General features: G+C 31.8%; 2 protein-coding genes across 3 annotated transcripts; one reads left to right on the forward strand and one right to left on the reverse strand.

The window, feature by feature from the left end:
• The first annotated feature begins 1513 nt into the window (after positions 1-1513).
• Positions 1514-2953, forward strand: LOC7484541 (chaperonin-like RBCX protein 1, chloroplastic). Its single transcript, XM_002316523.4, has 6 exons — positions 1514-1784; positions 1864-1958; positions 2061-2178; positions 2321-2337; positions 2450-2512; positions 2615-2953. Exons 1-6 carry the CDS (start codon positions 1637-1639, stop codon positions 2690-2692), a joined length of 519 nt encoding a protein of 172 aa, XP_002316559.1. The 5' UTR covers positions 1514-1636; the 3' UTR covers positions 2693-2953.
• LOC7484292 (uncharacterized) lies at positions 2901-9826 on the reverse strand. 2 transcript variants are annotated; one of them, XM_024611744.2, is made up of 16 exons: positions 9597-9826; positions 9404-9501; positions 9181-9252; positions 8969-9095; positions 8683-8869; positions 7846-7990; positions 7664-7754; positions 7127-7185; positions 6980-7057; positions 6429-6512; positions 5964-6142; positions 5045-5173; positions 4595-4667; positions 4230-4315; positions 3418-3502; positions 2901-3282 (listed from the first exon to the last, which is right to left on the reverse strand). In XM_024611744.2, exons 3-16 carry the CDS (start codon positions 9244-9246, stop codon positions 3250-3252), a joined length of 1422 nt encoding a protein of 473 aa, XP_024467512.1. In that variant the 5' UTR covers positions 9247-9252; positions 9404-9501; positions 9597-9826; the 3' UTR covers positions 2901-3249. The 2 variants fall into 2 exon arrangements, with proteins under 2 accessions (XP_024467512.1, XP_024467511.1); XM_024611743.2 differs by having other exon boundaries at positions 9181-9271.
• Positions 9827-20672: the final 10846 nt, after the last annotated feature.

The raw sequence follows: 20672 nt of genomic DNA on the forward strand, positions 1-20672 counted from the left end.
AAAGATTTGACTGTTAGAGTTGATTTGAGAAGCGATCCATCGTTTATAAGGGTGCAAGAAGGTAGTCAGAGGATTGTTTATTTGAATTCTGCATCCAATCTTGGCCTATTTTGATGACGTTGAATTTGCTTGTTTATAGCCGTAAGTATCAGATTGTCAGTCAATTTTTGCAACAGATGTTTTGGATGCAGTTTAATATTAAGATTATTTTTTGAAAGCCGAGTAAACTCGAATTTAATTTCAAATCGACTATTCAGGTTCAAATATCATCATTCATCTACATTTATTAAACTTGATCTGGTTCAATATTTTTATCTAAAACTCGGCTGATCTAGTTTCTGGTTTGAGCCCGGTATTAGAAAAATATTAACATGTAATTAACATGGTTATTTGACTTCATAAAACTTAAGAGATTATTGTTTTGATTTACTCAGCTCAACTCGTACAACTAGTAATTAAAGCTTTGATATAGATCAGTGCCCAGTTTAAGACATTGCATTCATCCTTCTTTGAGGACCGACCCTCCCTTTTTTAAAGCAAATATCATCATCTAACTACAATTATTACACTCGGCTTGTGTCGTCATGTTGATCCAATATCTGCTAACCTAGTACCTGGCCTAGATCTAGTGTTAAAACAAGTCAAGCAATACTAACCTGATTTGAATATTTACCTGCAATCCGATCTACTTAATTAAAATCTGATTTGATTTTAAAGAATAAAATAAAACAACATTATTTTAATTAATCTAAATCAACTGAAATAAACTCACCCAATTCGTATCAAGAGTTTGATCAAGGTCATACATCAGGCCGGTTTTAATAACTTTACATCCATTTTTATTTGAAGATGTTTTAAAATGATTTTTTTTAATTTTGATATAAAAAACATTAATTTTATATTTTTTTTAAATCAAATATATTTTTAAAACAAACTCAAATATATTTCTAAATAAAAAAAAAATGATGAGTAAGGAATTAGTCTCCCTTCTTTAAAGCAAAATGAAGATGTACAAGTCATCAAGTTCTATCACTGTCCCTAGCTTCAAAAATTAGTTAAGAGGTCGTAACTTTGTTTTAGCAAATCTCAAAGAAACCCCTCGACTATTGGATTGCTATCTTTTAGCTCCGAGCAATTTTGATTTCGTCAGTTGAAGCCTTCTATCATAATTCTATAACAAAAAACCACCAACAAGGCAACAACCACAATTTGGATGGAATCTGCTATCAAATATGGATGGAAATACTTGGTTAAATTTTTAAAAAAATTACAGGCGACACAATTGCTATCCACACATGACTCTACCTGGTCCAGATTTGTAGTTTTGTGCAATTTGGCAGGAGCACCTTCCCTTTGCACTTAAGACAACAGTGGTGGGGCTCGATCCTGGAGGATATGAAAGAAAGCGTGACTACTGAGAGAGATTTTACCACTTTTCCAGATGGACTCATTAGATTTTTTTGCATCAACTACTGGAAGCAAAGCTGAGGCAGATAGGATTTTTTTTTTTTTTTTTTTTTTTTTTTTTTTGCTTGAATCAGTTTTGGTGGTCTCAGCCTGAGCTCAAAGCATCACAAAAAACAGGACCCAAAAATCTTCACTTCTCAGACCAAAACTAAGATTTCTATCAACAAGCATGGAAACCTCTTCAGTTCTGTCACTCTCTCAGCTCTCTTTTTTCTTACCAAAACCTTACAGGAACAAAGCTTATCCTTCTTGGTCATGCAAGAAACCAAGAACCACTCAACCAACTCGCTTGTACTGCCAAAAGATGTATGTCCCTGGTGGGTGTCACACAGAGAAATATACATCTTTGTGTTTCTTTATCTTTTTTAAGTTTTAATTGTTAGATGTATTATGTAGGATTTGGAGAAGCATCACCAGAGAAAAAGGCAGCAAAAAACCTGCATGATTTCTTCACTTACATTGCTGTTAGAATTGTCACTGCACAGCTAGAGGTTCCTCCTTTCCTTGCTGCTGAAGTTTCATCTGTTTTGTTTATAAGCTTATGATTGTTTATTTGGATGATTTCATCTGTTAACAATTATTTCCCAGAGCAGAGCTATAGCCCCGAAGCATATGAAGAGTTGATGGAGTTTTTGAGTAGGCATTCCTTGAATGATGGAGACAAATTTTGTGCTGAACTGATGAGGGAATCTTCTAGGCATAAGGGTTTGGGTAATGCTAACCACACATCTCTTATTGGTTCTTAATTTTCTATTTCTGTTCTTAATTCTTCCTCTCTAACATTATATCCTTTTTTCTCTCAAACGTGCCCAAATCCTATGATTCAAATTACAACATCATGTCCACATTACAGCTATGCGAATCTTAGAGGTCAGCACACTTTTTATTCTTGTTCAAAATTTCATTTTTTTTAACCAGAAATGCCAGCCACATCTGCATGTATTGATCAACAATAATCTGAATCTATGGCAAGCTGCTGTAGGTTCGATCTGCGTACTGTAAGAATGATTTTGAGTGGGACAACTTGAAGAGATTATCAGTGAAGGTCAGAATTCAGTCATTTTGTTTCTGATGCTTCTTGCCATTGATAAATGATGATGGATAATTCTTCTTATTGTTTCGTGGTTCTTTGGCCTCCTTTTTACAGATGGTTGATGAATCAAACACAAGCCTCATGAGAGATTATGTTGTCGAAACAAGCCCCACTAAAGAAAGTGAGAAGTGATCAATCTATATGCACCAGTTGTTGTATCTGTCTGAATCCATCCAGTGTTCTGCCCTGATTACACCATATTCCTATGTTATGCAATAGAAATATCCTTCTGATATGAGCTATGATAGCCATTCGAATGGTTACGGTTCCAAAGTTCGGTTCCAAAGTTCGATCGCAGGCGTTGGAGACCAAATTATTGTAATATATGAACACGAGTTAATTGATGAAGATTACGCTAGATATCTTTTTAATGTAATGCTTTCTAGTATTCAATCCGTGTACATTGTTGACACTTTATTGGTTTATTGTTCCATATAAAAAGGAAATTGCAAAACAAATATACAAAGTTACAGAAACAAACACAGGAAGTGAAGCAACAAGAAAGACGTCTTCTGTCAACCTGGAACAGAGTGTGGCATCTTCTTGAACCTTATTTGATCAAAGCTCATCCAAGACCATAAATTGAGCAAGACATGAGCTTCCCTTCCTTTGTATTCTTAATAATCTACAAATGCAAGAACTAGCTAAACTGGAAGCAAAATTATGTACTGGATGTTTATCCTGCAAAGCTAATCTGCAGTCGCCTCATGTTCCTTCTGTGGCTACAGACAATAACCAAATCACAGAGGGTAAACAAAATGAGGGTTTATTGTTTATTGAAAACACAGATGATTCCATGATTGACTAGCTCATACATCGAAAATGAAGAATCATGCTATATATGGAAAACATGTTACCATGGTATAGAGGCGAACGTCACTCGAAGCATGTATATGCCCAGTGCTGAAATATGATTGAGCATATTCTTCAATGTGCTCCACCCTGCAAGTCATTTTCAATATATCATGTCATTTGAGGTTGAAACTTTAGCGAAATAAGAAATTATCAGACCACAAATCCATTAAAAAATGTCAAAAAATACCAATTCCTTTTGTAGCAAATTAACAAGACAAGGTACTGTTATTGGTTTGATTATGGGGCAGGTCTTCTAGGTAAAAGCTGTCAAATATTAGATCTAAGGAAGCACAGACACGAATACAAGCTATAGGTAAGACATGATACAGATACGTTGATACATCAATTCTTGAGAATTGAGGATTTGATACATTGTGGATAGGGAATTATACCAGCAATATTCATCAATTATTGTCCATCTATATTAAAGTACATTAGTTTAATATTGTAAAATTCAAACATGCAAAATATTATTTTTTTCAATATAAGAATGGATGAAACTGCACTAAAGAAGTAACAGGGAGGTCGCAGATACATTTATAGAAGCATTTTTTAAATATCCCAAGTATCCAAAAGAAATTACAATTTTATTAATCTTGAATGTGTTTTAGAAGAATTTCATGCGTATCTAGAAGTATTGGATCATTTATCGAAATGAAAACAGGCTCGATACGGAAATGTAAGGGATTTTGAAGCATCCGTGCTTCATAGGTTAGATCTAATCCATTCTGTGAGTATTATATGTGGAACCAGCCTTTCCTCTGTTCAATCATGCACAGTCTGAAAACAATGCTGGTTTTGTGAAGAGAGTCACCTGTACATGTAGTTCACCATGATACCTCCACTTTGACGAAGACCTTTCTCAGACCGGTCTGCCATCCAATTTAATCTTTCAACCATCTGTTTCACATTGCAATACATAACTTCAGTATTCATAAAGTTTTCAACCTGGAGATCATTTTGTTTCTAATCTTTCCAACTTTCAGATGATAAACCACATAAAATCACTGGGAGCATGTTCAAACTCTACATTGCAGGTTTCAAAATCAACCCAGGATAAAAAAATAAACAAAAAGAAAATATAATACATTAAGTGAGACCATACCGGGTCTGGCAGTAGATGTGATTGCTAAAAGTGATTCAATTGCTAATTTACAAATTTAAGGTTAGATGATATACCGCTCCATTTTGCAAGTGAAAATTCGCCACAGAATCTAGAGCTTTTCCTCCCTTCTTCTCTTGGAGAAGGTACCTGCAATAGCATTTTATAAAATGAAAAAATTAAGGCTTTATCCAACACCAGAACTGAGAAATATAAGGCCACCTCCACCACACCCGGTTATTAGACCTCTGTGTCACTTACTACACATGACCTGTCATTTCTATGAAACAAATGGAACAACTTTATGAGGAAGTGTTCTTTGTACGTAAGGAAAAGAAAGTTACAATTATATGCACCAAAGGCAGAGAAAGTTACAATTTCAATCAATATTGTATGTTGCTTCAACTGCCATGCCTTGTGACAACTTGGTTCATTCGACATTTTCAATTAGAAATATAACCTTTTGCAGGGGATTCAAAGCCCCTGGCCAGTAGTTTCATTAGACTTAAATGTTAAAGTTCTCTTACCTGGCACACAACCGCATTAGAGGGGGCTTCAAGGCAGAGACTAATTCAGCTGAACTGGTCCACTCATAGTTTGTTGCTGTCAGCAAGTTCAGCATCACTTCCATGCCATTTTTTCCAGCACAAGTCTCCCTACAGACTGAAGTGTGTTATCCATCTATAGCATTTTGATGCAAGTTCTTAATTAGTCATAGTTTTAAGAAACATAAGAGAAGCAACTGTTGATACTATGATGAGACTATGATATCATGATGATTGGTCCAAGATGACCTTTGAGATGTCATGTACAAAAGCACTGCAATTTTGAGGAAAACAGAGAGCAACAAGGATCATGTATCCATATTTTATCTGCTGGAGACTGGACCTGCCACCTTTCAATGTTGTTCAATGAGATTCTTACAGCTTCTTTCAATACAAAGTACTGTTGTACAATATAAGAGGATTATACTGCCTTCATTAGGTGGCAGGCTTCTGATCATCCTAAATTATCAGAATGTATGACATATTTGCAAAATCTGTGTACATATGTTTTCCATGCTGGTAAAAAACTGCTAAAAGCCCTTGGTAAAAGAAAACGTTTAGGACTCTTTAGAATCTGCTTCAGTTGGAAAATAGTGAAGCATGATGGTGCAAAAGTGGAACTGAGATGAAAAAATAAATTGCTGAATGAGGGAATTAGTTGTCTAATATGTGTTAGGATGGTAAAACAAATTGTAGGAAATTACAGCTTAGAAAGGATTGATGCTTGAGTATGACCTAGAAGCAAGAAAAAAGAGGAAACTTTGAAGCAGCCTGTGAGAGAGATATTTTTTTAGTTTTATAAGAATACTATTCCAGATGCTATTGGGGAAAAGACTCTCTCAAGGATACAAACCACAGAATAATCAAAATTCGAAGAGACGGATAACAAATAGAAACTTACGGAGCAGAATTCATGAGCATTCTTTCTTCATCTGGTTCAAGTAAATTCTCCTGAAAAGTGGAACCAGATCCACCTGCTGGTTGTTCCGTGTTGTCTCCTTTAGCAAGTACTGATTGAGATGCCAGCTTAGATAGCAACCATTGCATGTATCCGGGGATTGGGCTTAGTGTTGCAAATGTCTTGTAGAATAAATGAAAAATGTCAGCAACTAATAGAATCTCACAAGACAAAATACCTTATTTAACCATGAAATTCCAGAAAAAGCAAGGATTAATTATAACTTCTTCATTTCCAACAAAGCTACTAATATCAAGTGACTTTGAATGAGCAGAAAAATGTAGTCTTAACAAACACATTCCATTCTTCACTCTATTGAAGCAACAAGGTTTAAAGGAAATTTTGTCGAATAAAGATACCGGAATTTTAATTTTAAAAGGATGAGAATGAGAAAAAAAAAATACTTACAGATACTTGTGGCATATCTCTTTTCACCAATGTGATCACACGTTTAACAAGAAACTTCCCTAGATTGATCCCTGCCAAGCCAGGCTGTCAACTTTCTGTAAGTATGTAATCAGATGAAAAGGAAGCAGATAATCAAAGTTCATTGTTCAACACTCTGTTATTGATAAAGAATTGCTGTCATCAGTAAATACTCATGCACACTGAAAAACACTTGTAAGTTACAACCATCATGTCTATGTACACATTAGTAAAAGGTGCATATCGTAAACAAAAAACAGCAACTACTATAGGGCACATCATCGGGAAAGAAGAAGAAGCTTCAATGCAAGGGCAGGGTGAATGTTTTCTCTCACAAAAGATATACTGGAAAGTGTAGTTCAACTAAAGGCAAAGGCTCAGGCAACAAGAGAGCAGAAATACATGGTGTAGTAGTATATTAGACTTTAGGCATGCCATAATTGATAATCAACCATCAGCGAACCAAATTTTCACAACCAGACATGCCTTCAATCTGAAATCAATAGAGAATAGCCAATGTTAACTATTCTTACCTGAGTAGACGATATAGAATAAAATAATGCACATGTGGCCTCAGGTTCAGGTATGGAAGGATCGTCCCACAAAACTTCCTGTTAGAATTTAAGAAATTGTCAGCAATACACTAAGGTGAAATGTAAACTTCAATTTGTGAAACGAACCTGTATTGTCTGAGCCACATTCTTCAGAAGCGCAACTTCTATGAAAATAAGGGGCTCACCTAAAAAGAAATTCAATTTTTTTATCACAGCAAGTACATAGTTAAAGGTTGTTTTAAAAAACCCAGAAGCAACAGTTTCATGCATAGATGCTATAACTCCAATTCATAATGAATCAATCTAGTCCCGTGATTTCTGGTGAACATTTTATAATTTGCTTGAGACAGATTCAAGCTCTTGACTCAATGTATGCACTTCAAATTTACTGCTAAAGAGGCTGATTAACACTATTTTCATTTGTGAGGTTTCTGCCTTTCTTGCATTGGGAAGGGTAATCTCCATTAAAAAATTTCATCAGTGATGTGTGCAGGATATGAAACATTTAATATCGCATATCAATTTCAAAGGAAGTGATATAATTGGTCTAATGCTGTGAGGTATGGACCTTCTATCACCTGTATCCATAACATTAACCAAATGTTAAGGGAAAAAGGTAGATGAACTGGATTGTCCACGCAAGCAGTGAGAAGACTTGCTAACCTGGTATTGATGTATGCAAATACCCAAAACAACGGCGGCCAATGCCCAACCTTCTTTTAAGATCCAAAAGATTGTTGATTGGATGCACAGCCTGGATGAAACAACACCATTAGAAAATGCACAACCTAAACAAGGAAACAATTACATCCATGAGTAGTGCAAGACAGGTCAAGGAATCACACCTCATAAGCCACAATTTTCTCCAGCAAAGAAGCAGAATCATCCCATGTAATCTGGTGAAGCTCCAATGCAGCTGGACTAAGCCAAGTACTAAGTTTCTCCTTTAAGAAGTATTCTAATGCTCGCAAAGACACAATATTTTCATGTCTGCATACATAAAGAATCCATGAAGGAAATTTTGATCCGTCATTGTATATTGTGGTTGGTACTCCAAGAATTTAGCTTATATTAAAAAGTTAATACCATCAGTAACAAACTAACAATAATGATCAACCAAAAGTTTCTTTAGGAAAAACATTATGCATCCTAACTGTCAGTTAATTTGCAAGACCCTGTACAAAGAACCATTTCATTTGCTAGGGAATGGAATTGTGTAAAACTGCTGCGAGTGTAACGTTAAAGCATGAAAAGGTAGAACCTGCGACACTTTGACAACAGTGTTTATGGTTATTTCTATGTTCAACATCCAGTATACCCAGGGCCTGTTCGGGAGTATGGTAGAGATTGTGTTTTAAAGTGTTTTTCGCTCGAAAATGCATTAAAATAATGTTTTTTTTATTTTTTAAAATTCATTTTTGACATTAACACATCAAAACGATCTAAAAACACCAAAAAAATTAATATTAAGCAAAAAGAAAAATTTAAAATTTTAGGCAAACAGATTGGTCGCACTGCCAAACGCCCCTCAAAAGACAACCCAATGAGAAGCAAAGGTTTTCTTTTCCCTTTTTCCATACAAGCTTCTAATAGATATATGTTGCAAATAACATGACATTCTAAACAGATCCAAATCCGAATAAAAAATTCATGCAAATATGCAGGAAAAAAAATAACCTTACTCGAGAATGGACAAGATATCAGCTCGAAGAATCGACAAGAACTTCAAACCCCCAGTATGATTATTAAACCGTTCAAAAAGAACATCATACGTCGGCTTAAGAGCTTGTCTCAAGTTTTTCTCAATCTGATAGAAAGCAGAAAACAACACACTCCCATCATCAACATTACTCGATTCACCTTCATTACCTGAAAATCAAAACATCAATACCCCTCAATCTCAGAAAAGCATCCAAACAAACCTCAACACTAACACACCAATCTTAACATATCCAGCAAAAGCCTCACCACTTTGAAGTTCAAGTCCAAGATATTGCTTCAACAATTCACGAACTTGATTCCTATTAAGATCATACTCTTTTGCAAGCACAAGCAACAATTTCTTCCGATTTTCATTCGAAAGACTAAAATAACCCTAAAAACCACAATTTACATCATCAAATCAGTACTTAAACAACAAAATTAATTACAAATTCTTTACTTTTTACATCTATATCTACCTCAGAGAAATCATCAAGTACAGCATCCAAAGATTCAGTTTTGTTCAAAGATATTGCCAAGCCCATGGAATCCTTTACTACATCAAAATTCCTATAAAATCAATATAAAATAACAAAAAGAATTATTTAATTTATAGAACAAATAAAACAAATAAAGTAATCAAAACCCATTAAATATAATTAAAAATCAACAACAATTAACATTAAAAAAAAATAACAAGACCTCTCAGTATGATTTCCAAAAGCACTGGACTTGATGCTTGAAACCGCTGAAGACCCTTCATTTCTTGGAGGATTAGACATCATTTGACTAATCCCATTCTGTTTTTGAAAAAAACAAGTTAGTATTTTCAAAAATTAACAAAAAGATTCTTAAAATTTTGAAATAAGTTACAAGAAAAAATCACAGCACTTACAGAGACTAAAGGAGAGAGAGAAAGCTTCGAGGGGTCATTATTAAGTCTCATTTTGGTTCGCATTAAAATCGATTATCCTTTCTTGTTCATTTATAATCACAACACTTACAGTTTTTTTCATTAATTATTTTCAGTTCAATTAAATTTTAATTTAATTTAATTTTTAGAAATTTTGAGGTTTCTCTTTTGCTTTCGTTGTTGATGATACATTGCTGTCCACGAACTGAACCTTATTTTACTTGACTCCGCATCTTTAGTGTCTAAAGCATGCTAAGAATTACTTTTGATCCTTATACTTTTGTTATTTGTTCAAATTAGACCCTATTACATTATTTTGGCTCAAATTAAATTGTACAATATTAATTAATTAGAGGCGATTCAAAACTCCCTATTCATAAATCTTTCGTAAGTCCATTACTTGTTAATTTGTGAGATTCTTTCTACTCTACTCGATCGAAAAAAAACTCTTAATTGTTAAACCGCATTTAACATAGGGTGTTTGTGCTGCGTTTTAATTGGAGTTTTCGAAGATTTTATTTTTTTATTTTAAATTAATTTTTTTTGTGTTTTTTTATTATTTTAATATTCTAATATTAAAAATAAATTTTAAAAAATAAGAAATATATATTATTTTGATGTATTTTCAAGTAAAATTCACTATAAAAATCATTTTTTATTACTGTTTCAAACATTCTTATTGATTTAGAAAATTTAAGGCTCTATATTTAATTAAAATTAGATTTGTAGTTGAGCTAGATAAAACATTAATCCGACAAAACCTAGATAATATGGACCAATCAATCAAGTCAACATCAAGAAAAAAAAGAACAGCACAAAGTCAATAGAATAAAAATGATCGACTCAAATTAACCTAGTAGCTCCCATGTTACCCTAATAGCTCGCATGTTAACCTAGTAACTCAATGACCCTAGTCTCTTCCGAGTCCATATCTAGGTCGGATAGCTATGCTAAGTTAAAAACCTAGGGTCAAGTAGAATGCAATCCTCACTATGCTAAAATTCATAGGTGTTGTGCTTGCAGGTTAGACACATGCATGATCAATCCCGGTCGGACTTGCAGGTTTCTGTGCTAAACTGCTGGGCAAAATCGTGTTTTATATACTTAAGACATGCATATATATATGCCATCTGTGTATGAACTTGGGTCACATAGCTGGTGAATTTGCAAAGGGTGGAGCAATATATATATAGATTAATATTCTAGTAATGCAGACAATCTCTCTCGCTGGCCTAGATCTGTGTTTGCTAAGTTTGTGGCCATTCCAGATCTGTGTGAATTCAATGCTCCAAAATCTCAATAGATTCACTGCAAACTACATCGACCACAAAAAATAATAAGTTTTATGCTCTATATTATTTCACAAAAAATGTTTGTAGACAGCTATTTTCAACCTCAAAAGTATATGGTGCTCATGTGTTCTCCTACTTTTAATCCATATCTTACTTAAAATTCAAGAAAATGACAAGAACTAGGTGGATTTTTGCCAACTGTGGGATTCTTTGCCTCCATTCATGCATTAAGAAAAGGTTGAATGAATGTATACAATATTAAAGTTCTGTCACTTTAATTGTGCCCTTCTTTTCAATGCATAACATATATAGTTCAGCATCAACCGACTTTGCTAACAATTACTTTTTGTCTGCCTTCTATCAAAGTTATTAAATCTGTACAGTTCATGATGGGCGGATTAATTTGAATCAATCAAAACAACAAAATAACGTTATTTTAATTTTTTTTAAATGATTAAAACAAAAAAAAATTATTTTCTTAAAAAGATTTAGTTATCACAAGTTGACCCACCACATCGACTAAGTTACACCAAATCAATTTTAAATTGTTTATTTTAACCTGCTGTATACTAGGTTTAGGTTTAGTTTAAAATAATATTTAGGTAATATTGTTACTAAATATGACATAACTCAGTGGGTCAACCTAATCTAAAATATTGTGATTTAACCTCGTGATTCATGTCATAAATTCTAAATGTTGAATCAGGTTTGCTTCAGTTATTTTTAACTATTTTTTAAAAATTTCATCCATCATCATTGAATTTATTGGAAATTAGTATTTTTATTATTATTATTCTTTTGCGAATTTAATTTTTCTTTTCAATTTTGTCATTCGAGTCAATATTTGATGATATTTAAGATTTGACCCTCAATGTTTTGATTTTCAATTTTGATTTTTAGCTTTTTTTATCAAATTTTAATTTATTTTCAATTTCATCCTTAGATCTATAATCTTGATTTTTTAAAATAAAAAATAAGATTTGGTCCTCATTCTCTTGATTTTTATTTTTTTATTTTGGATTCATTTGTTAATTTGATTTTTTTTTCAATTTTGCCCTTCAATTCAAAAAATTTGTTTATCCTCTCAATTGTTTTTTCAAATGAGGTCCTTATTCTCTTAATTTCTATTTTTTTATCCTTCATTTATTTATTTTTATCCTTCATTTGATATTTTATTTATTGAGATTTGGTCTACATAGGTTTTCTTATTATTTCTAGGCCCTACCCATGAATCAATCTGAACACAATTATTGGGTAATGGGTCAAGTAGGATGACTCAATTTAACCCAAGTCTACCAATTTTGTTTTTATAAAAAAATCCAAATGATACCATTTTTAAAAAGAAAAGAAAAGAAAAGAAAATAGTCGATGGGTTTCGAGTATGACTTGACTGGATCAATCTGAAAATAGCCATAGGTTTTCTTATTATTTCTAGGCCCTACCCATGAATCAATCTGAACACAATTATTGGGTTATTGGTCAAGTAGGATGACTCAATTAAACCCAAGTCTACCAATTTTGTTTTTATAAAAAAAAATCCAAATGATACCATTTTTAAAAAAGAAAAGAAAAGAAAATAGCCAACGGGTTTTGAGTATGACTTGACTGGATCTTCCCCGAGTTAACCGAACCATGGTTCAACCCGAGTGTTTGGTCGTCTTACACTTAATCAATTCTCTCTCAATTTCTTTTGAAACTCAACCCGATCTAAGCCAAGGGTCACTGAGGTCACGGGTCAACCCATCATGTCAAGCCAAAATTTAAAATAGTTGTTTTTTAGATGCAGTGCTTCCATTTTAGTCACAATCTAGGGTCATATGTTTGAAAAGTAACACGGGTTGCTGTTGTTTTCTTTCCCAATTACATCCTGCAAAGTTGTTCTTTGGTTTCATTATTTTCTTTGGTTTTCTTTTCAGTTAGGTTATCCTCATCTCATAATCTAGGTATAAAGTTTATCCGGGTGGCCCATGGGTTTTTTATGTCACATTTTATATCTTTTTTTTTATTTTGTCCTTCAAAATTCGATTCTTTTTAAAATTAAACTTTGTTTTTTTTCTATTTTTCTTTATATTGGATTATCCTGTCTGCATGATCCTACTTGCATATTTGACATCCTCGCTTGGTTTTGCTACTGCTTTGTTTTTTAAAACTTTTTTTTCATTGATTTTTTTCCTGATTTTATCATTTTACATTTTTATTCATGGAGATTGATGATCATTATTTTTTTTAAGTTCTTTTTTTATGATGTTGAGTCATGGATTTTTTTCGTTCTTTAAAATTCAATGACAGCGTTTAAGCATCATTTTTTTACGGTGCCAAAAAATCAGCTCGTCCCGCAACGAAGCGCGAGCTATTTATCTATCGATTGTTTCCTTATTTATTTACATAAATGATTATTAATTTATTTAATGAGATACTTGTATAAGCTTTTCAATTTATACTTTTAATTTGTTTATGTTAAAAAATACATTGAAACAATCTACATAGCCGATATTAAAAAAAAAACATTTTGACCCGCGGCAAAGCGCGGGTTAAATGGCTAGTATAATCTGAAAGAGGTGGTGTTTTTATTGTGCACCACCTCACAAAATACTGTTTCTTTCAATAGTGGTTTTTTTACCTTTTTTTCTAAATCTTTTTTTTTTTAATTTCATACGCAAATATTTAGTTTATTGGAGATTAGTCTTCATAATTTATTATAATTTATTTTATATGTGGTTAGATCGGTCTTATAACTCATGACACGGGTTTGGCGAGTTCACTCAATTGAATCAAGTTTTTTTTTATCTTTTTTTAATTAATAATTTTTTTTCAATTTCATCCCTCAACATTTGGCTAATTGAGAATTAGGCTTGATAATTTATTTTGGTTTGTTTTCTATGAGATTATCTTGGTCTCATAACTCGTGTCACAAGTTTGACAGGTTAACTTGAGTTTTTCTTTTCTTTTCTAATTGGCATTTCTTTCTATTTCATTCTTTAGCATTGGATTGATTATAAATTAGACTTCATGGTTTATTTTGGTTTGCTTTCTGTAAATTTATCAAAGTCTTATAACTCATGTCATGTGTTTTTCGGGTTAACCTAGGTAGACTTAGGTCGTTTTATTGTGTCCTATTTTTATATTATTATTTTTTTCATTTTCAACTTTTTACAATGGGTTTATTAAGAATTATGTTTCATAATTTGTTTTGAGTTGCTTTTTATAGAGTTATCACAATCTCATGACCTTAGTTGCGAGTTTGGCAAATTAACCTAGATTGACTCAAGTCATTTTTTTCGTTTACTTTCTATGACGTTATCTTGATTTCATGACCCCGGTTACAAGTTTGGCAGGTTAACTTAGGTTATTTTTTTATTTTTTTTTTCAATTTTATTCTTTAACATTGGGTTGGTTGAGAATTGGAATTTATAATTTGTTTTGATTTGCTTTATATGAGGTTATCATGGTCTTATGATTCAGGTCGCATATTTAACAGGCTAATCTGGGTTAGGTTAGATCAATCCAATATGTTATTATTTTAATATTATTTAAAAAAAATATTATCTTGAATTTTTATGAATCAAATTATATTTTTATTGGTTATTTAAATTGTTTTTAATACTTCAAATCAATTAAATCATATCAAGTCAACCTCCACCTAATTTAAAAAAAAATATTTCCTTGCAAAGTGATAATAATATCTGGATATTTCTTTGATATATTAAAAATAAAATTTAATAAGACCTGTAAATACAACTATATAGTTAATATACTAATGAAAAATGCAGACTAGGGTGTCAATTTCGATGCAGAAATGAAGGGACCGGCGGAGGCAATCACTTCAAAACCCTGACGTCTATCTTCATGGCCAGATAAATAATAAAGAAGCAATGGGGCCAATGTGCCAAAGGTCGTTGAAAAATAATTACAAACAGTGAATCAAATAATGAGACTTTGATGAGACCTGCAACCATGGCCCAAATATATAAGGTACCGATTCCCCAGAAGCTTACCCTCCTCCCTGGCTCGAGGATGTTCTTAGAGCAGAACTGGAGTTCGAATTGGTAAAGATATCAATTCATTAGTTTAGTAATCCAGCTGTTTTTTTATCAATTCAATTTAGAGCGTGTTTGGCAGTATGGTTGTGGGTACTTTTTAAATAGCTTTTCGTGCCGAAATACATGCCAATGATATTTTTTTATTTTTTAAAAATCATTTTTGACATCAGCACATCAAAACGATCCAAAAAGTACAAACCGCACTTAATTTTAACAAAAAAAAAATTCAAAATTTAATAAAACGCAGTTACAAACGCAATGTCAAACGGTGCCTTAGTCTTATTAAATATCTAAAAAAATATTTTTTTTTCATATTTTTTTTTAAGGATCACATAATGAGTTGATATTGAATCAATTCAACGGTTTAGACTAACAGGGCATATAATTCTTAACTGATTTCCACTTATTTTTATTAAATGAATTATATAAACTCGGAATTGAATCAATAACCTCTAACATGTTTAATTTCTCTTAAATCTTGTATAGATTATCGATTTATCTAAATTATAATGAATTTAATTTCAATTATATACATAACGATCTTATTTATAATACAGATGATATTTGGATATGAAAAAAAACATATCATTAATTTAATTGTTTTATTTTGTTTTTTTTTCATTTATGTCATTTGTAACACGAACATGTTATTTTTTTTATAAACAATCATTCAATTTTTCAGGAATTATCTTTACAGTGACCTCAACACCAATTATAATTTGTGTATTCTAGCAATATAATTTTTTTTAGTATAGGGTGAGGGTACCCTTGAGTCATTTTTTATTTATTTTTAGACTAATTAATTCTTTTTTTATTGAATTTAATATAAACTTATAACATTGATATTTAATAGTATTTAACGAATCTAAGATAGATTACGAGCATATTTTTGCCTTTCTATTCAAGGGAAAAAAAGAATAGGATTTTTTTACCTTAGCAAGTAATCTTTGATTCTGAAATAATTATATAAAAATGGTCGTATCTAAGTACAACTTACCGGTGGGAGAAAAAAATTTTTTATGTAATTATTAAAAATGTTAAGTTCCTACACTATAATATATATATATATATATATATATATATATATATATATATATATTAATTCACAAAAAAAAAAAAAAAAAGTATTTGGAGATTGCTATTTTCTGGCTGGGAGTATGGTGCTCATGGGTTCGACTACTTTTAATGCATATCTTACTTAAAATTCAAGAAAATGCCAAGAACTAGGTGGATTTTAGCCAACTGTGGGATTCTTTGCCTCCATTCTTGCATTAAAAAAACAGATTGAATGAACAATATAAAGTTATTTGTCGGTTAACATAGTTCAACTTCAGCCAGCTTTGCTAACAATTATATTCTCTCTACCTAATATTGTCTCGAGTCACTGCTGATTGGTGGTGTCTCATCACCCCACTAATTTAGAAAAGATTATGACTTGTCGTGTACAATGGAAGATCAAGTTAAATGTGCATATATAATAATATGAAATATTTTGAAGCCATTTTCACCGTAAACGTTCAATGTGTTTGCTTTTGTTCTATTTAATTTTACGTTTTAAAAATATTTTTGAAAAAAATTAATTTTTTTATTTTAAATTAATATTTTTTGATATTTTCAAATTATTTTAATGCGTTAATGTTAAAAAATAAAAATGATATTACTTTGATATATAAAGTTATTTGTTGTTTTTTTATCATGCTTTTAAAACTCTGTCCAGGAGTCGACCCCATCATATCTCAGGTCATGGGTTGGGTCGAATGATCAGGGTTACCGGGGTCAATTAGATTTTTTTATTATGCAAAAAGTAAAAATAACATTATTTTGATAAAAAAAAAATTAATGGCAAAAAAAAAATGTTGACATGATTTTCCCATAACTAATTGCTTGACTAAAAAATAAAAATGATATTACTTTGATATATATATATAAAAAAAAATTCAATGCATCCATGTATCTTTAGAAATGAAGTCTTTAAAAAACTAATTAATGGCCAAATTCAAATCTGAAATCTTTAAGCTGAATGAATCTTCTCCATCTTAATTACAGTGTGAGCTAGCCAACATGGATACTTAATTTATTAATTTACAAGTGATGAAACTTGAATTTTTTCTAGCATTTTCCCGCATATATATATATATATATAACCTCATAAATTGCTGAGTGCCTTTCCTGCTAATATTTATAGGAACGTGGCTGTATGCATGTGACTGCTTTTCTTTTTACTCGACACCTACTTTTCATGGTCGTGATTATTTTGCTTCTTGACTAATGTTTTCCCTTGTCGTTTTCAGAATTGATCTCCTCTTCCTTGCATGCATTGTGTCAATCACGACATAAATCTCTCTGGGCTACACTATATCATTATACAAACACTAATGATCTTGAATTGAAAAGTACATACATCACCAAACTCATTAAATTCGGCAGTTTTAAGGCATGTCTTATAATTATTGAATCGTATACAATATGGTTTTTTTATCAAATCAATCATATTATAAGTTATTTTTGTTAAATTGACTTGATTAATCATTATATACAATATAGTTTTCGATTAGATCTATCAGAGTATAAATTATTTTATTAAATTGACTTGATCAAATTGAAATTTAATCTGAATTAATAACCCATCAAATTAACTTATGAACAAACTAGTTTTTGATCAAATCAATAAGATTTCAGAATGTTTTGTTAGATTGACTTAATAAATTATTATATACAATATAGTTTTCAATCATATCAATCAGATTATGAGTTGTTTTATTAGATTGATTTTGATCCATTATTATATGATTTAAATTAAGATTTAATTCAAATTAAATTCTGAATTGTACAGGACGAACTGGATATAACAACATTGCAGTATTAGATCATACTGAAGATGATGATGCCCATCTTAGAAAGATTGACCTTGACCACTAGGATGCCAAATTTGATGCTGAGATGAAGGGACTTGGCAGAGCCATCACTTCAAAAACCTGTCGTCTATCTTCACGACTCACTATGAATAATAAGATGAAATGGGGCCTCTTGCCAAAGGTGGGTGAGGAATAATTAATGAGTCTTGAGGTATGCAATGCAACCATGGGGAAAAGAATTCTATGTTACCAGTTCACCAGTAACTTACCCGCCGGCCAAACTTGCTCGGAGATGTGCTTAGGTTGTCTTTGTTTGTGCGTTGCTGTATTTTTAAAAGTTTTTAAATTTTTTTCAGTTTTAAATTAATATTTTTTATATATTTTTTAATCATTTTTGATGTAATAATATCAAAAATAAAAAATATTATTTTAATATATTTATAAACAAAAAAACATTTTGAACAATAACATCTATTATAATCTCAAATACGCTTTTATAACACAATTATTATTTATCAATTCAATTGAGACTTGTTTATTATCTTAAAAATTTATTATTTTTTCAGTTTTTTTTATTAAGTAACACATGATGGGTTGATCTTAAACCAATCCAATCATTTTAAATCAACAATTCATATGATTTTTGATTAGTTCAAACCAAGTTTTATTGATTCACGAGATGACCAGGTTGATTTAACGACTTTTTATATCATTGTTTTTATAAAGAATTTATAAATAAATTTTCTATTTGACTCCAATTTAGATTCGAAAATCAAATACTGATATGGAGAGGATAAATGATTGTCCCCCTACTCAGTGAGTCTGGAGGTACGCATGCTAATTATTTAACGATGGTTGATGAGCTGATGTTACTATCGAATAGTCATGATGGGTCTTGTGCTTAGATTCGTTAATAGATATTTAACAATAATTAATTAAGGTCAACAGTGGGATGGTCTGATTTATTTAACAGTTTTTCACGAATCTAAGACAGATCACGAGCATGATTTTGCCTTTCTATTCAAGAAAAAAAGAAAAAGAATTTTCGTGTTGGCAAGCAATCTTTGATTCTGAAAAAGTATTAGTTTTAAAGGATATATAGAGGATTAGTTATAAGCATTAATATGAAATATTTATTAAGATTTGAATTCATACCATGCAATTCTCTTTCTACCGCCTACAGAAAATAATGCAATTCTCCTGGCAGCCAGCCAGCCAGCCAGCCAGCGACCACCGTCCCCGACCCTCCATTCCCTACCTCTAGCTATATGATTCCGAAAATACTTGAAAATAAATCAAAATAATCATTGAAGAAAGGCAATTGTGCAAAAGAAACAGGACAACAATATTCTCAGCGTTTATTTCGTGCCCTAAAAAACCCTAAAGCAAGGCAAGTCAAAAGGGGGAGATTCCCACCATCAGTTCACATTGGACATTTTAGTCATCTTCACAAACCCTCTTAGTGCCAGTCCTAGTCCCCTTCTGTCTGTGCCTGCAAGGGCCATGGCTAGGAGCTGGTCAGTCAACACGAAATTGTCCCCTTCACAAAAAATAGCACAGCATGTAACATTTCTGCCCAAATTGTTCACTCAATTATTGAGGGTAACATTGATGATCTTAACCATTTCTTTTAAAAGCATAGCTATAAAACCGTAAAGCTTCCCGAGTCAATCCAGTAACTCATTAACTCGAAATTTGAACATCATTTTAGGATAAATTTTTTTAAAATCAAAACTTGGGTTATTTCGAGGATTTCCACTCCAAGTTTAGTAATTTAACTATGTTTAAAAGAGCTCGTGAGACGACTAGGTAGCAATGGATTTTGTTAAAAAAAAAAAAAAACTTAATCTTCTACAGCAGATGCCTTTCCATCATTCTTTGTCTTCCAATGATGCTCTGGGCTCTTCGCTATGCAACAAGACACGGGCGATGGATGCTTGCATGCAGGGACAAACAAGGGAGTCAGTTCCATTACACTCTCCAATACACATATTTAGTATATAATATTAGACAAGCGTGGAAGTTAACATTAGTTATCCAAAATGTTTTTACAAAAGACAGTCAATGTAATATTTTTATCTCTAATGAAGCCACAAACTACAATAATGTAAGATAATTTCAATACAAATGTAACATGGAAAGGCAAGGGAGAATGTGCAATAATTTTTTTAGATTAACATGGGTGTTCGGACCGCACCTCGACTAATCTCATGGATCCTGAAATTAACGATCATGTAAGTCTTCAGTAGCCCTGTGGTTTGTGAAACTCGAACTGATAATCTCTAAAGAGCAAATTCACAGCCTGACCAGTTGAGTTACACCGCTCAAAATTAAAATGTGCAATATTTATGTTTGATGCGGTGGTGAAATGCAAAAAAAAGAAGAAGAAAGAGTGCATAGAGAGAAATAGAATCCAACAATGTTTTGAACCATAAACCGTCATGGGTTGGGCAAATCAACGAATTAGCCAAGAATCAATGATTTTTTAAAAGAAATTGTCATGAATAATGTGATTTTAAGTAGAAAAATAAAAAAAAAACAACAAAATATTTTTTTTTAAGAATTAACCGGATTTCAACCATGTTATGAGATTAACTAATCAAATCTCGACCAAGTTTCTCTATATTAGTTGTGGTAAAAAAAACTTACCCAATCTAAAAATTAAATTAACAAATCATCGAATGGAATTCGAAATCGCAAAGGGAGGAAAGTAAAAGGAGGAAAGGTGAAGAGGAAAGATCCATAACAAGAGAAAAGTATCCATATGTATTAAGATGTACGTTACTCACTTGCCTAACCTTTTTCTTATTCTTTATGTCTAAATAATTTCCTTTTATTTCAACACTTATAAATCCTTTTTGCCAATGTTTT

This window comes from Populus trichocarpa, chromosome 11 (assembly GCF_000002775.5).
Source record: "Populus trichocarpa isolate Nisqually-1 chromosome 11, P.trichocarpa_v4.1, whole genome shotgun sequence".
Classification (NCBI taxonomy): Eukaryota; Viridiplantae; Streptophyta; class Magnoliopsida; order Malpighiales; family Salicaceae; genus Populus; species Populus trichocarpa.